Consider the following 16991-nt stretch of genomic DNA (forward strand, 5'->3'; position numbering starts at 1 on the left):
CGTTACCAAGCAAGTTTTTATTCTAACAATTATTTTGAGTAATTACCAATCGTGTCCACTGCCCATCATGTTGCCCCACTGTGTTTTTGAATGATATAGATAAACTATAGATAAACTATAGATAAACTATAGATAAACTATAGATAAACTATAGATAAACTATAGATAAACTATAGTCAAATAGTCAACTGGCACAATAGTATTATGTACTGAATATATAAAATGTGCACACAATGATGAAGAATGAAACTTTTCAGCCGTAGCCAGTGGAAGCCATTCATTCGGAAACGACTTTAGGCTAGAAAGGCTTATAAAACAGTCTGGCCACAATTTGTTCAAATAAAAGTCACTATTAAACAGTGCTTGTGAACATGTGAAACTTGATGAAGATGCAGCCTTGCCCCCAATTTCATAGTCGCTGCTTTAAGCACAACAAAGTAGCTAAGCACAACAAAACTATGCTTACCACTTTAAGGTTACCAGTCAAAGTACCATGTCACGTTATATCACCTGTGACTGGTATCCTGCTTGGTTTTGATGTAAGCAGCTCTATCGGGACCTGCTAATCGTTCAGTTCCACAGGCTTGAGTGTATACTTTTTAAAAAAATCTGAGATCTAGCTGAAAGATATGAAACTGAATTTTCTAAGAGATATTTTTATATTAAAGACATGTATTGGAAACTGGATTTTTTCACAATTACTGAACATATCATATTTTTCCCACTTTGTAAAGAACTGTTTTTACCGGACAGTTGATTGTCCCGATGCCTGGTATGGAATTCAGTGTAAATAAGAGAGGTTGGGGGGGGGATTAATCTCAGATTTTCAGGACTTTGTTTATTGACTGGTTGAAGAGAAAAGATGGAAGTTACAAGCAATAAAGTCAAACACAATGTTTCAGATGTTCGTTTCAAGGTTTAAAGATCTGCTCTTTTTTTCTTTCTTTTTTGAGGGGGAGGGGAAGCTATGTATTTTTTCATTTTTTTCTTCTCTTTTTGCTTAAAGATTAGTACATTATTCTTTTTAGGATAGATATTCAAAATTATTGAACCAGTATTTGAAAACTTGTTCAATGTTATTATACAACTTTTTTTGTTTTGTTTTTTAAATGTCTGGCTTTTGAGGAAATAAATGGCTGAAAATGTTTAACTAATTCAATTAAGTTCAAAGCAGTGAGCAAAGCACTTTACTTTGGTGAGGGGGGGGGGATTAGGGGGGGGGGGGGCATGGATGAATAGTTCACAAGGCACTAACCTCTCACCACTTGACTGTGGCCCTGGGTTGGATCCAAGCTAAGGCCATATGTGAGCAGAGTTGTATGAGGTAAAATGGCAAAACCAAATATTTTGTTCACATGCAGTTGTTGCATTAAAAAAAAGGAATGACAGTAAATTACACTGAAATAGCATTTAGAGGCCATAGACAAGCTTTTCTGCATGGGAAAATGGCTCCCTCTAGTGTCATTTAGAGCTTAGTGAATATGTGATTATTTAAAATTGATTTAAATCTTTTATTTGTATCAAATTAATTGTTAAGTACCTTGAATAGTTTCTAATATTATTTAAAAGATAAGTATATATTATAATTTGCATTTTTTCAGGTAGATGATGCTGATGAATTTGAATCTTTCATTTTGGGTGCCAATCTTGTAATTTTATTTCAAATAACTATAAAGTATTTAATTTATTGGAGTAGAGATATCCCACACAAGCAACTCAGAATCTTATGTCATGTTCTTTCTGTTTAGCCATATTTGTAAATTTGTTCATATAGAATATGTATGTTATTTTTCTTTTTGCAGTCTTCCAATCTGTTTCTGCATATCTAATGCACTTTAGTACATTTCAGTGCACTTTAGTACATGTATTTGCTCACATCAAAATGCACACAGCGGCCGCATATTGCTTGCATAAAAATATCCGTAGTGGCTGCAGTGAGTGGCTACAAAATGGCCATAGCGGCCGCATATGGCTTGCATAAAAATGCCCACAGTGGCTACAAATGGCTTACTTCTAAATGCCTGTAGTGGCTACAAATGGCTTGCATCTAAATGCCTGAAGTGGCTACAAATGGCTTGCATCTAAATGCCTGTAGTGGCTACAAATGGCTTGCATCAAAATGCTCATAGTGGCTACAAATGGCTTGCATAAAAATATCCAAAGTGGCTGCAAGCGGCTGGTATCAAAATGCCTGTAGTCGCTACAAATGGCTTGCATATGGTGCCAAATATTAATATGAATGGTCTTTAAAGGGTTATAATTTTACTTAATTTTTAAAGTGAAAAAGTAGCAAATTTTTGAATGCATTGAGGACACAATTATTGGAAACTTTTACAGAGTAATCTAAGATTGTTACAAGAAAATCTTTTTTGCCATCATATTTAAAATTCCATATGAATGTCTTTCTCGTTTGACGCATTGATTAAACCGTTCCAATTACTTCTAACGAAGCTGTGTTTGACTCGGATGAAGGCATGAGTATAGATATTTGGGTATAAATAAAAAAAACAGGTTGATGTTTTTTTGTAAAATTGTACATTATTGAAGAAAGAAAAAATGTTGTAAAAAATGTGTACAAATTTTTGGTTTTTATAAGAACAAATTTTGTGATTACTTAATGTTAAGACCGGAGGGTTGGTTTTGGAGGACTTTTTTCTTTGTCAGAAGAAACTCAATTATAAGGGCTCTCATTTTTTTTTGGGGGGGGGGGCAAAAACAATCCAGGTCATGTTAAAATACAAGAATGTTAATTGTTAGAATCAATTACCAAAAACACCAATGCTCAACAAACGCTGCAGATAACAGTTTTAATGTAAGCGAGATTCAGGACGTTGAACCCAAATAACATCTCACACCACATCATCTCATCTCATTTTGCTCTTAATATCGAAGCCTTTTTGGGGAAAACCAAATTTAACCAAATTTGTGACAACTCTCTCTTTATAATTGAAAATAATGCAAAAATGCCAAACCATAAGTTAAGTTTTAAAGGCCTTATTTAATATTAACAAGCGTGTGCCATCTTTGTTGCTTTTCAATTGTTGCTCATTTTATAAGTAAGATTTTTTGAAGTAAAAATTTAACCAAGCTATTTGTATGAATTACGATCTGAAAGTTTTGTATATGTATTTTTTGTTTCATTTTATAAAAATGCGCTTTAAAATTTCTTCTTAATTAAGCAAACCTGAAGTTTGTGCAATAGGTGTTATACTTAAGTTTGATGAAACAAAGATGATTCAATTTTGTATGAATTTCATGAAAAAAAAATGTTGTTAAATTTATAAAATATAGTTCAATGGTTGTAAACTACTCAATGCACTTTCTATGTTCTTCATTTGAAGAGGCGTTTATTCACACCGAGGCGTTTATCCACTGGGTGGATTCTACAAAGACTTGTCTTATCTTATCTAAGGACTAGCCTTTTTTTTGTAATAACTCCTTAAGAATCCTAGGACTAGTCCCGAGTTAGGCCATCTTTGTGAAATCGTCCCCCTGGCTCTTCTCGGAGCCAACACTCCTCCTGAAAGTGATTTACTTACCTGCAAGGTTATTAGCACTAGTTACTCCCCATTATCCACACCATGCAAATCTTCAAAAATGAATCACAAATCCCTGGCTGTTAAAAAACTGAAAAGTTTGTATCCTTTTTGATGCAGCATTCATGCAGCGAAATGGCCGACACTTAATGTTATTAATTCCAACCACGCATGATATTCGCTCTTTGGGGAAAAATCAGACTTTTATCGAGTATGAGGGCTGACCAACATGTACAAAAGGTGTAGGCTTTAATAGACATTTGAGTCCGCTTACTCACAATTTTTTTTAAGGGTAAAAAAACCCTGGAAATCAGACTAAATTAGGAAGAATATCATGCTTGGTTCCAGCCTACAGATGTAATGGACGGATTCTTTCAGCCAAGCCCCTGAATTACCACCTAATCTCTACATCCAATGGTCATAGACGTTAGCCAATCTGTTGCAGTTTTGATGCTCTCATTGCATAATTCAGCTGCGCTGACTCAATGATGTACATGTAGAGGCAGGGACTTGACAGCCAGGCCCAATTTCAAAGAGCTGCTTAAGCACACAAAAATGCCTAACAATTTTCTGCTGAGCAGAAATGAGCAGGAGGATTCCAGTTACAAATTGTACACCTGACAATTTTGCTTAGCTACTTGTTGTGTTTAAAGATGCTATGTCAGATTTTTGGCCCCAAATATTAAAAAATTGATTTTTTTTGAGTGAATGGTATTTCAAAGAGTATCACCCGCTCTAACGCAAAAAAAATTTAACTTTTACTTTTAATGGTCAGGAACCATGACAAACATTTAAAACGTTTCTTATAAAACACATAAGAATTGGTCACGTGATATATTGTCGGGGTCCCGACAAAAACTTATTTTGAGCACTTTATTTCACTGCTACTAATAATTGGCGGACTTTTTCAAGCAATGGCTCATATGAAAGCTTGTAACTTTCTCGACCCCCATCAAAATACCTATTGAATTTTTAATCAAAATGTTTAGGTCAAATCGGCCAAAAATCTGACATAGCATCATTAAACAGCTCTCCTGAAATGTGGCCCTGCTGTTGCTATGCAGTGCCATGAAGGGGTGTGGCTGAATTGGGATCGATCTATGAAGGAGATTTCCCCAGAGCCAAACCCTGCTAGAGTATAATGTATAGATGTAAATATCTGTAGTGTAGAAATGTAAAGTAATGTAATTAGACAACTCTGACTCTAACTTTGGAAAATAAAAACAGCTGAATCAAAATCAACATTGAAAATACTTGTTTATTGATATTTCTTTTTATCACTAATCTTTACAAAGTAACTTCCGTTTGGTCTTAATTTATGAATTTCCTGCATTGACGGAAAATACATTTTTGCGCTGCACATAAAGCACTGAGTAAATATGCATGTGCTGTGCTTATTTTTATATCAGACTCAAGTAATAAAGAGAAGCAGTTATAGCACAGTGTCTTGCAGGCGAACAAATCACATGACATTGATTCAAACCCTCCCCTCTACTGATTCTGACACCACAACTTGCTTGCTAAACCACTCAGTTTTAAGGGAAGCTCAGTTTGAGCCGCTTCATGTTTTGTACAAAGAATTTGGGCACCGTGGTAGAAATGAAGACATTGCGACCGTTGAGAAATTCTGGCAGCATGATCTCCCTGGCATGGAGATGCATGGGAACTGTACGTGCCTTTGCCTGCCGGATTCCCAGACGCTGAAGCATGTCCATTGGTAGGCGCTGAAATGAAAAAAATACATAAACAGGAAGTTAAATTTTGTTGAAGTGATAGAAATGGAACAAAATCTAACAGTGAATTGTTTTCTTAAAGCCATTGGACACTTTCGGGAAACAGTATTTTCTAAGGCCCACACTTCGTGTACCACAACTTATATATAAAATAACAAACCTGTGAAAATTTGGGCTCAATCGTCATCGGAGTCGGGAGAAAATAACGGGAAAACCCACCCTTGTTTCTGCACGTTTCGCAGTGTCATGACATGTGTTTACTATAAATCCGTAATTCTTGTTGTCGAGAATTGATAATTGTTTCAATGTTTTCTCATAAAGTAAAGCATTTCATGGAATAATGTTTCATGAGAAGTCTTTCACCACTACCTTCTGTAATCCCTGTAAGTTATTTGTAAATTTGTGAACTTTTATTTTTTTTCTGTTCCGAAAGTGTATAATGGCTTTAACCCAAAACAATCAAAGTGTTTCTCAACAATGGAACCGAACCTAATATAAAAAAATGGAACCAAAACTAATCCAAAAAGTACACTGTTGTCTACAAACAATGGAACCAAACCTAACAAGTAAATTGTTTGTTTCCTCACTGCCTAGCCTAAAGGTAAACTGTTGTCTTTGAACAATGGAACCAAAACTGTTTTCTTCCAACAAAGCAACAAACCTAACAGTAAGCTGCTTCCAAACAATGAAACTGTTGCTTCCCAACAATGGAACCAAACCTAACTGTAAACTCATTCAGAGATTATCATTACATGGTGTTACCACAACCTTAAAGGAACACGTTGCCTTGGATCGGTCGAGTTGGTCTATAAAAAGCGTTTGAAAACCGTTTGTTATAACATGCATATGGGTAGAAAGTTGTTTTAAAAGTAGAATACAATGATCCACACAAATTTGCCTCGAAATTGCAGGGTTTTCCTTTTGCTTAGCTAACTAACACGGTCGACCATTTATGGGTGTCAAAAATTTTACTCCCATAAATGGCCGACAGTGTTAGTCGACGAGGTAAAAGGAAAACCACGCAATCCAAGGCATTGTGTTCCTTTAACTATAACTGTAAACAGTTATAACTGTAAACAGTTATCTTCTTACAATGTAACCAAACCCAAACTGTTTGTCCCTGGACAGTTTGACCAAACCAAGTTAATATCTAGTCCACAAGTTTACCTGAGGTGCTAGTTTATTGTGATGGGAGTATTTATGGTCTCCAAGCACTGGACATCCCATCCCTAATGCCATGTGAACTCGAATCTGGTGCTTGACACCTGAAAAAATGAAAACAAGAAAAGTTTTAGATAAAATCATGAAAGCGTGTATTTTTGTCAATTGTTAAAGGAACATGTTGACTTGGATCGGACGAGTTGGTCTATTAAAAGCGTTTGAAACCGTTTGTTATGAAATGCATCTGGTTAGAAAGATGTTTTAAAAGTAGAATATAATGATCCACACAAGTATCACTCGAAACTGCACGGTTTTCCTTTTACGTCACGAACTATCACGGTCAGCCATTTATGGGAGTCAAATTTTTGACTCCCATAAATGGCCGACCGTGTTAGTCGACAGGGTAAAAAGAAAACCACACAATTTCGAGGCATATTTGTGTAGATCATTGTATTCTACTTTTACAATATCTTTCTAATCATATACATTTTACGCCAAACCGTTACAGAACGATTTTCAAAGACCAATTCGACCGATCCAAGGCAACGTGTTCCTTTAAGAAAAGTTTCTTTCAATGTAAAATTCTTATAGCAGCATCCAGTCAGTGGCTCAGTGCACTGACATTGTGGAACAATCTCCCTCTTTACATTAGTCAGGCATCATCTCTTGAATCCTTCAAAGTCATGTTAAAAACTCACTTGCTTTTATGATAAGTTACTGCAGTGTTTATCTTTTCTTTGTCGTTTTGTACAGCGCTTTAAAACCTTTGTAAAGGGCACTTTTTTTAAAATATCATCATAATGTAATGATTTTTTGTTGTTTTTACTTTTGGATCAAGGTTTTGTTCAATCTACCAGACTGTGTGGTCGGGTTGGCATAGTGGTATCTTTCCGCGCCTTCCACAGTACCCCCATTCGAATCACGCAAGGGCACTACGTGGATTTGGGTTTTCAGTCTCTACCTTAGTGTTTTTCCCTGGTATATTTCTCGGTGTTTTCCTCCTTGGATTCACAACAAGAATCATGAAATGGAATCAAATGAAGAAAAAAATGATTTAAATGATTCCTTTGTACACATAGTCCCTTACCAGTTTCTGGATTAACTTCCACCAGCGCTGCACTTCCATTTTCGCTCACCACACGGAAATTAGTCACAGCGGCCGTACCCTTCCCTCTGCCAAACTTCCCCATATCCTTGTAGACTGCGCCGATGTCAGGCCTGATGCCCATTCGGTGGAAACCGCCGACATCGACCTCTGCCATCGGAATGTCGATCACACCATCCTTAGGATCCGGTACTCCAACGGTCACCACCCAGTACTTCTTCACCACCTCGTGCCGGATAAACATCCGGTGAAGATGACGAGCCATTTCCTCTGTCTTGGCCAGGAGCATGACGCCGGTCGTTTCCTTGTCTAGGCGGTGGACGGGGTAGAGTCTTAGGTCGGGGTCCGTCCTCTTGGCTGCACCTCTGGTGAGCTTCTTGGCTATGACGGGGAGGAGGGAGTCGATGCTGTGCACTACACCGGGCCCGCCATGGGACGGAAGTCCATACGGTTTATCTATAGCAACAAGGTCCCCTGAGAGAAAACAAATAACAAATACACCACAGAAACTTGTTAGTATCTTACATTATGTGCAATATTTATAATAAATCTCAATTTAGGTAAAAGATGATGAAACAAACTACAAATTAATGACCATAAGTTGTAAAGATGGATTTGTACACCTTTAAAAAATAATTGCAAAATTACTGAAAAATTAATATAATCAAAAACAGGATCCGTTTAATTTTCTTAAACCACTGAGGCCCATGTTGCATTCAAACAAATTATAATATATAATATTTATAAGAGTAGACCCAGGTAGGGCTCTGTACTAATTTTGTTTTATTTTGACATTTGCAATGTTTTTAAATGAGTACAGTTACTGGGTCTAATACAAGAGTAGTTCTCACTGACCCTCATTGTATATGATGCTGCGATACAAGATTGAGGCAACAGTGTCAACATCAAGCTTTCTTAAATCCTGGACCTGGTTCCGTAGGGTTCTGAATCCTTGGCTGTCAAGGCCTTTGCTTCGTTGAAGATTATCCTGTTCTACAACTGGATATAGTTAGAAAATACCAAACATAATTTAAATAATCGTTAGAGTTAGATTGTTGCACAAACTAAAACAACTTTCACAGGCTCGGTCATCCTTTTTCAATATATCTAATATTTTGCTACTTCTAGTAACTAAGGCTCCCCTGTGAGCCGGGGGAGCCTTGTTTCCAGAAGTTAAAATTTTGCCAGTTGCAGTTATTTAGTTTAAATTCAAATTGATTAATTCTGGCAAATGCCAAGGATTCTCAAAAAAGGAAATTTAACTACTAGTACTATACTATCCAGACAAGAACCCAATGCATTAGCCCACCTTGTTGAGCTATTATTAATGGCTCCGCTATTAACATCGGTCTCATCACTGTCACCATTACAGACAGTGATGAGACCGATGTTAAAAGCGGAGCCATTAACAGCTCAACAAGGTGGGCTACCAATGCATATATAGAGAGAAGACCGGGAAGAAAGTTCCAGTTTAAGGTCGGAGGAAAACCCCAGAGAGTTATTCCAAGGAAAACCCACAGAATAAATCTTCACTCATCGTGTAGAAACTAAAAACCCAAACATCCCCCGGTAAATTGTGCCAATCAATTCTATACCAGACAAATTGGATCGGCACTGACTGTGGCTTGGTTTAGTGCTGCTGCAGTATAACTCACCATCTTCCTTGTCCGCATGACTTTTGGATGCAGTTTTTATTTTCTCCTCCCCCTTCTCGACGACGACATTCTTCCTCTTCAGAATCAGGTCTTGTCTTATTTTTGTTGCCAAATGTTTTGCTGTGTTAGTCTGAGTACTATCTAGCTGCAATGATTCTCTTTCCTGTCTTTTTCTAAATGAATCATTCGCACTGGTGGAGTTTCCATGAATCCTTACACTGTTGGTTATTTCACCATCGACAAAGTCCGATGTCTCGTTCACGGAGGTTGCAGTGGTGCCGTCCCTCGCTTTCGATTGTCGGGTGGCATACTTCCCGTGCGTAGGTCTAGAGTTGTCAAGTGCTCTCGGATTCTGTAAGCAGATTTTGCAACCAAAAGTTCTCACTTGATATTGGGAAGTAAGATCTTTAGTATGCCGTTCATTTTGGCGACACAATCGTTGGAAAATGTCAACATTTCGAGATTTAGCGTTACACAAAAGTCGACAAGATACACGAGCCATGGGCGCCGCCATGTTGAATCCTGTAAAAATAGAGACAGGTTCACACGTGTTTATACCCAGCTAACATTTATACATAAAATACGTCTTGGTACCAATTCAACTCCTGGAGGAAAACTTTGCTCACTATCGCGATAGGAAGTTATTTTGTGTTTTTAGGGGGGTGGGGGGCTAAAAAAAATGTACTTTTCAGCGATATGAGCATCTAGCCACAGCTGCAGCTAAAGCCGTCGATTGATTGTTTTTTGTTGTCAAATGGCAGCTACCTAATGTTGAGCGCAAACGAAGTTCTTGCAAAAGTTCTAATTTGCGTGCGCAAATCTGAATTGTGTACTCTTGAGCAGCTGATTGATCACCTGATTAGGTAGCCTTTAGTCAAGGCGCTCACGTACAAAAAGACAAGCGCTTTTAAATCCTTTTTCGTGCGTGTGACATTTTGGGATCGTACGTGCGCCTTGACCTAAGGCTACTGTTTGGTCTACCAAAACAAGACAGATTTGTACTGGTGGATTTATCACACACACCCACCCAGTCGTATATACTTCTGAACTGCACCAGTAGTGGATCTGCAAAATTGTCGAAGACCAGGAACCAGTGGTGGTACAAAACAGTAACAAACTACTACTGGAGAGCTAACTGGTAAACTGAGTGAGGTGAGTATAAATACTGGAATACTCCATCCATGTTTCAGAATTTTGGTACGCTATCTGTAAATAAAAAGTGTAATAAATAAAGGTTCCTATCAATATCATATTCCTTGAATCCTAATAAATAGTCATTTATTTGCTTTATCATGTCCACCATTTTTTTTTAAACAAAGCTTTTTCTTTGATAACTTTGATCAAAATGATACGTTTTGTGCATAGGCCTACACTTACTGTACTGACACAAATGGATGTCAGACAACTCGTCCGTGGTACAACTCGACGGTTCGGACAACTCAAGGGTTGAGACAACTCGACGGATGGCCAAGACCATGAAGACAAGTCAACGAATCTCCGTTACTGACATGTTTACACGAATTTCATGTATTAAATCCTAACCCAAACCCTAACCCTACTCTTACCCTAGTCGTCCTAACTCGAGAAGGATTAATCCTAGCGTTTCGTGAAATCGGCCGCAGGTCTCATCAGAGGTTATTAGTATACTTATTTACTTTCTGTATAATGCAGACAGACGCAGCCTTCATCATGCCACGAGTGTTGATAACTGGAGCATCCGGACTTCTTGGTCGAGCATTAGTGAAGGAGTTCACTAAAGCATCTTGGGAGGTTCTAGGTCTAGCGTACAGTAGAGCTGGAGGTGTATTGAAAAAAGTCGACCTCACTGACAGTCTGGCGGTCAGGAATGTCCTTACTGAGTATAAGGTATGTTTGTATCCTGTAAACTAAAGGGGCCATTCGTAATAGTCAATGTTGAAAAAATTCTGAAATTGCTTTGACACCGCCACCAAGCAAAGAAAACTTAATTTCAAAAGGTGGCCGCAATTTTTAAATATTGTCGAAACTCTGGAGCAAATATGTCTACTCAGGCATGAATAATCCCTAATAGGAATAATCTAAAGAACGCTACTATGCACGGTTATCTTCTTATACCAAATTTTGCTGGGATAAAAAGTGATATCTTTTTCCATAACCGCAGTACTTCAAAGTGAAATGTTTCTCAAAATGCATTATAGGACTTACTATCCAAAGGTGCTGTATTTCTTTCAACGTTTGTTTTTATTGCCACTAAAAAGCACGGGTCTCAAAGGAAGCAGCCATTTTAGATCATTGTTTTCCCAGCCCAGGAGTTTTTTATTAATTAAAAATGCAAGCTTTTATGAATTTTATTGATTTGTGTCACCCAGCTGCTATCAAATTCGTTGTGTAAACATTGAAAGTCTAATTAATGTACCATAAATTATAGTGAATAACAAAGTAATGCCTCAAATGAAAAAATAAATTTCTGACTTCTCAGCTCAGTGGTGTCCATCGAATTCGGATTCTTATTGACTGAATCATCAGAGTGTTGGCTTTGATTCTTGATCACAACACTTATGCCCTTGAGCAAGGCACTTTAACCATAATTGCTTCTTTAAACCCGTGTGTATCAATTAGAACCTGAGAGGGCTGAGTCAGTATTGTGTTGGGTTTACCCAGCGGCCAGCGCCAAATGAAGCACCTTGGGGTTATACGCTCCGCAGGGAGTTGAGAAAGTTTGAGGAATGGTCTCAGTATACCTGTTGAACAGAGATAGTCATTTTGAAAAACGCCTCGACCTAGCTACTAGGATATGTGTGCTATATATTAAAACAATTTTGTATTATTATATTTAACTTAACAATTTGTTTGCAAGAATGACGTTGTAATATTGGTCATACATGTTTTTTTTACAGCCAGCTGTAGTTGTTCATTCAGCAGCTGAAAGAAGCCCAGACGTTGTGGAGAAACAAGAAGGAGTGGCGAGGAAGATTAACGTTGATGCCTCATCACTCATCGCCTCGATCTGCGGTAAGATTATGTTTTAGGGAGACAGCCAACATATGGGTAGATAGCTTACATGTAGTTGGTAAGATTATGTTTTAGGGAGACAGCCAACATATGGCTAGATAGCTTACATGTAGTTGGTAGAGCCCTGGAGGTCAATAGCTCAAATCCATTCAAATAAAAAATATAAAAAAATTCAAGCACAAATCGTTACAAAAAAATTACCCAGTCTGTTTCCCTTGTGGATTATTATTTGATAGCTGAAATAAAAAGTTGCATCCCTTTCAAGGAACGTTACAGAATTGGTAAGAAACAAAAATCGTGAAGATCACAGATTTACATAAAAACTTACACGGTCTAATGATGATGATAGTAGAAAACATCCCCTTGAAATATTTCTGTCTGAAATTTAATATTTGATGAGAAATAAATAATCTAATGTCTAGTTTTGAGTTTATCGCTCAGTGAGCGTTTTATTCATTTAAGTTTTGGCATTGATGCAATACAAAATTTGTAATCGGTTTTTCACTATTCTCTCGTGATCCAGATGGCCGATCGATCTCAAACTTCTACAGGTTTGTCAGTTTATGTATATGGTGGATTACATAAAGTGCTTACACTGCCAGCAACTGTTTTGCTAGCAAAACCAATTTTTTAATGTTCCTTTGGTCATCCCTAGCTGCCGCTTCCAAGGTTGTATCATAAACTTTGACGTGATCCTTGGATATACGGCAGCTAGTGGTTATATGGCTTCTGACTGGCAACCCAAACAAAGATAGTGACACAATAAGGGGACCGCCAACATAGCTCACTTGGCAGAGACCCCAACCACTTAATCCAGAGGTCGTTGGTTCGAATCCCGCTCTAGTCAATTTTTTCTTTGTTCAACCCCAAATCAAGATTATTTTTTGTTTAAAGTATTATTTTGATTTTTACTCTCTAGTCGACTGATGAACATGAGTACAAAGCTTTCAAAATTGGCTAGACTAGAAGCACTCGCCACTATTTTTTTAAAAGGTTGATGAATTTTCATTATCTTTTACAATTTGTAGATGAAATTGGAGCCTATATGATATATCTGAGTACTGATTACGTGTTTGATGGGAAGAATGCTCCGTATAAGCCCGGAGACCAACCGAATCCTCTCAATAAGTATGGTCAGTCCAAACTGGATGGAGAAGTTGCTGTACAAAAACATGGTAAGTACTGGATTATAGCCACTGTGGGCGGTGCCGGGCGGGCTTGCCCATCACACTGAGCAAAATACACTGTAACGCCAAGATTTCTCCCGGATTGGCCTTCAGCAATGATGGCCCCCAAATCGAAACATGATTAATTTTGTTGAATCGCTCACCCTTGGTGGACTAAGTTTGATTTAGAACCCACCACTAAAATTGGTGGAGCTACAACACTGGTGCTGGAGGTGAACAATCATCACCAAATTGACCAGTGTTCCAGAACTGGAATTACAGGTAGGCCACGGAGGCAGTGGCCTCCATTGCCCCATGTATTGGCCTTGACGCCTTCCCAAGTTTCCCATTGACTTTAAGATTTCCCAAATGGAACTGCCCTTTGCAAAATGAAAATGGCCTTGCCCTTTCAAAGATGAAATTCCAGGCCTGGTATTCTCCCTCAAGTAGGGTCACTCATACTTCCTCATGTAGCGACAATTTGGGTTTTTGGGGCGGGTGTATATGGGTAAAACCAAAATTAATATTCTTTATTCCCTAGATGCAAATTTCCATCTTTTACACTGTGTGCTTCTTCTAAATAAACAGAATGTTCAGCAACTCTGCGAGTGCCAGTGTTATACGGCGATGTTGAATACTTGGAAGAGAGTGCAATAACCGTCTTGTTCAAAGTACTACTTGATACGAGTCAACCAGCGGCCATATGCGACTACCAGCTACGTTACCCTACCCACGTACAAGATATCGCTGCAGTCTGCCGGCAAATGGCGGATCTATATATGAAGGTAAGGCGCTTGAACAAAGAGAGATACTTTTCTAATAGATAGATTTTAAAGTGTTTACGATTTATGAGACTGATTTTTTATAGGGAGTGGACACTAATGGTAATTACTCAAAAAAATTATAAGCATAAAACCTTACTTGGTAACTAGTAATGGGGAGAGGTAGTAAAAAACATTCTGAGAAACGGCTTCCTCTGAAGTGACGTAGTTTTCGAGAAAGTAGTAACTTTCCACGAATTTGATTTCAAGACCTCAGAATTAGAATTTGAGGTCTCGAAATCAAGCATCTGAAAGGACACAACTTCTTGTGACAAGTGTGTTTTTTCTTTCATAGTTATCTCGCAACTTCGACGACCAATTGAGCTCAAATTTTCACAGATTTGTTATCTTATGCATATGTTAAGATACACCAAGTTAGAAGACTGGTCTTTGACAATTACCAATAGTGTCCAGTGTCTTTAAGTACCTTATTAGGGTTTACAAGGCGCTGCGCAAACTCGGCAGCCATGGCACAAAACACCAAGGCGAACACTTTAAATCATTCATTCATTTTTATTAAAAAAACCAACTGGCAGCACGAAGCTGAATAATGTGGCATTACAAGGTAAACATATTGATAAAAACTTTCTCTTAATGTAAGTGTACTGGGTTCTGCATTACACAACACACGGAACCAACAGCTTATTCTCAGTATTGTTTGAAGCTTTGCATGGTGTGGATAAATAGGAAGAAACTATAAATAAATTGTAGACTTGCGGGTACAGCCATGTGTAAATCTCTTTTGTTGGCTCTGAAAAGAGCCAGTGTTGTCTCAAATTCTCCTGAAGGCAAGCAGAGTATACTGTTCTAAATGTCAAGACCAAACTGGCTCCTTTCAGAGCTAACCCTCAAATCAGATTTACACATGGTTGTACCCGCAAGTTTACTATTTATTTATAGTTTCTTCCTATAGCTTAATTTCAGTTTTTCTTTGTTGATTTCTTAAAAAAAATTTAAGCCTATAAGTTTCATGAGTAAATTTTACCTTCCCAACAACATGATACATTTTTGTATAACCTTAAACTATGTCAAACTAAAGTATTGGAAGAAACAGAATTTTGCACATATAAAACTCAATATGGTTTTAAACAATACAGTCTAGTAATGTTTTAATACAAGGTTTGTAGGATTTGAAGCTTTGCATGGTGGAAGTATAACTTAGCGTGGTTTGCGTTTAGTTGATTGAAATGTTTGTCGTAAAAATTGAGTCGTTAAGCACCCTTTTTTTTTTCTTTTCAGAACCAACACTACTCACTTGGTGTTACCGCAAACCTCTCTTAGTACTACAAATGTACAAGGTTTGTGTTCTGTCGACTGTGTATATTTAAAATCTTTATTGCTAAAGTTTCTTTTTACTTTCAATTTTTAACAGAGTCCGTCAGCTGTGAAGGGTATCTTTCATTGGTCAAATGATGAGCTGGTGACCAAATATTCCCTGATGACCATGATGGCCGAAATCTTTCATATCAAGAGCGATCACATAACGGCCAATAAGGAGCCCACGGGAACACCGAGACCATACAACTGCCAATTGGACACCACTGCTCTGTCTGATCTAGGAATTGGGCAGAAAACTAAGCTGAGAGAATCAATTGAAGCGTGCCTTCAGCCATATTTTAAAAAATAAGTAGAAATGCGGCCCACTCAATTTGTGCCTTAGGCCAGTTTAAGATTTGCCCTTGACTTTTTAGCGACTGGCCAGCACAGAGCTGCTTAAACATAAAAAGTAGCAACAAAATCATGCCTTACCAGAATAAGGTTACCAGCCAAACTACCATGTCACAAGTACTAGTTGTGGCTGGTATTCCGCTCATTTATGCTTACGGGGAAATTTGTTAAGCAACATTTTCTGGTTAAGCTGCTCTTTAAAATTGGGCCCAGGACCAGCAAGCTTTTTATTTCACAGTTCCATCATCTTTTTCACTCGTTTCATTCAAATAAAATAGGGACGTTTTTCAACTCTGGTGTAGCCAGCTGAAGCACTTGGAGTGAATTGTGACTGGCCGTCTGGTGTTTAAACTGCATTTGACCAGTGGACCTGTGTTGGGGAAGAACGCTGGTATATTACTAAATTAATAGCAACAATTTATTAAGCTCGAAATCCATCAAAAAAACAATGCTCTATGGCGCTTACAAAGTAACATTAAAAAAAAACAATTTAAACACAAAGTCATTAGGTTTGGTAAACTAATTCTAAGTATTTTGAAATTTGATTGCAGCTTACATGTATAGTGTATATTTTTCAATGGATTAGGCATTTGGCTGTTTAATTAATTGATTAACCAAAGGTAACTGCAAATTTAAAAGATATTTTAAATCCAGTGTATACTTTTGGTATTTGTCAAGACCAGTACGGTCATTTGGTATATCCCAACATACGCATAAAATAACAAATAACAAATAACAAATCTGTGAAGATTGGGGCTCAATTGGTCATCGAAGTTGCAAGAAAATAATGAAAGAATGAAACACACTTGTTGAATAGAAGTGTGTGCTTTCAGATGATCGAGAAAGGCTTATGGAGTAATTAACTTATGGAGTAATTACCAAGGGGTAAACCCTTCATTTTAAAAAGGATTTTCTTGCCATTATTATATTTTTACTGTTGGCTTCTTTGATTTGGAACGTCAATATTTGCATTATGCCATTATACAATACATGCTGTATGGATTCAATCTTTTCATTTGCCCTTCAAATGCCAGTATGGCAGTAGCCTTGTTGGAGTTTTATTAGGTATTGTTCGTTTTTTTTTCATTTGATTCTTTTTTCTTCTTTTTCTCCTTCTGTTTTGGTCTTTACATTACGGGGATTTTTAGTTCAGTC

General features: G+C 37.6%; 2 protein-coding genes across 3 annotated transcripts; one reads left to right on the forward strand and one right to left on the reverse strand.

Moving 5' to 3' along the window:
- Positions 1 to 4788: 4788 nt before the first annotated feature.
- On the reverse strand, positions 4789 to 9742 carry LOC117290566 (mitochondrial RNA pseudouridine synthase rpusd4-like). The gene is made up of 5 exons (XM_033772012.1): positions 9191 to 9742; positions 8391 to 8534; positions 7518 to 8009; positions 6437 to 6534; positions 4789 to 5260 (listed from the first exon to the last, which is right to left on the reverse strand). Exons 1-5 carry the CDS (start codon positions 9702 to 9704, stop codon positions 5072 to 5074), a joined length of 1437 nt encoding a protein of 478 aa, XP_033627903.1. The 5' UTR covers positions 9705 to 9742; the 3' UTR covers positions 4789 to 5071.
- A 437-nt stretch (positions 9743 to 10179) lies between these two features.
- Positions 10180 to 16544, forward strand: LOC117290567 (methionine adenosyltransferase 2 subunit beta-like). Of its 2 annotated transcripts, none has more exons than XM_033772013.1 (6): positions 10180 to 10342; positions 10862 to 11056; positions 12067 to 12181; positions 13210 to 13356; positions 13936 to 14132; positions 15541 to 16544. In XM_033772013.1, the coding sequence occupies exons 2-6, from the start codon at positions 10880 to 10882 to the stop codon at positions 15793 to 15795; spliced, it is 891 nt and encodes a 296-aa protein (XP_033627904.1). In that variant the 5' UTR covers positions 10180 to 10342; positions 10862 to 10879; the 3' UTR covers positions 15796 to 16544. The 2 variants fall into 2 exon arrangements, with proteins under 2 accessions (XP_033627904.1, XP_033627905.1); XM_033772014.1 differs by lacking the exon at positions 10180 to 10342 and adding an exon at positions 10593 to 10675.
- The last annotated feature ends 447 nt before the right edge of the window (positions 16545 to 16991 follow it).

The sequence above is a fragment of the Asterias rubens genome, chromosome 5, assembly GCF_902459465.1.
Source record: "Asterias rubens chromosome 5, eAstRub1.3, whole genome shotgun sequence".
In the NCBI taxonomy this organism is placed as follows: domain Eukaryota; kingdom Metazoa; phylum Echinodermata; class Asteroidea; order Forcipulatida; family Asteriidae; genus Asterias; species Asterias rubens.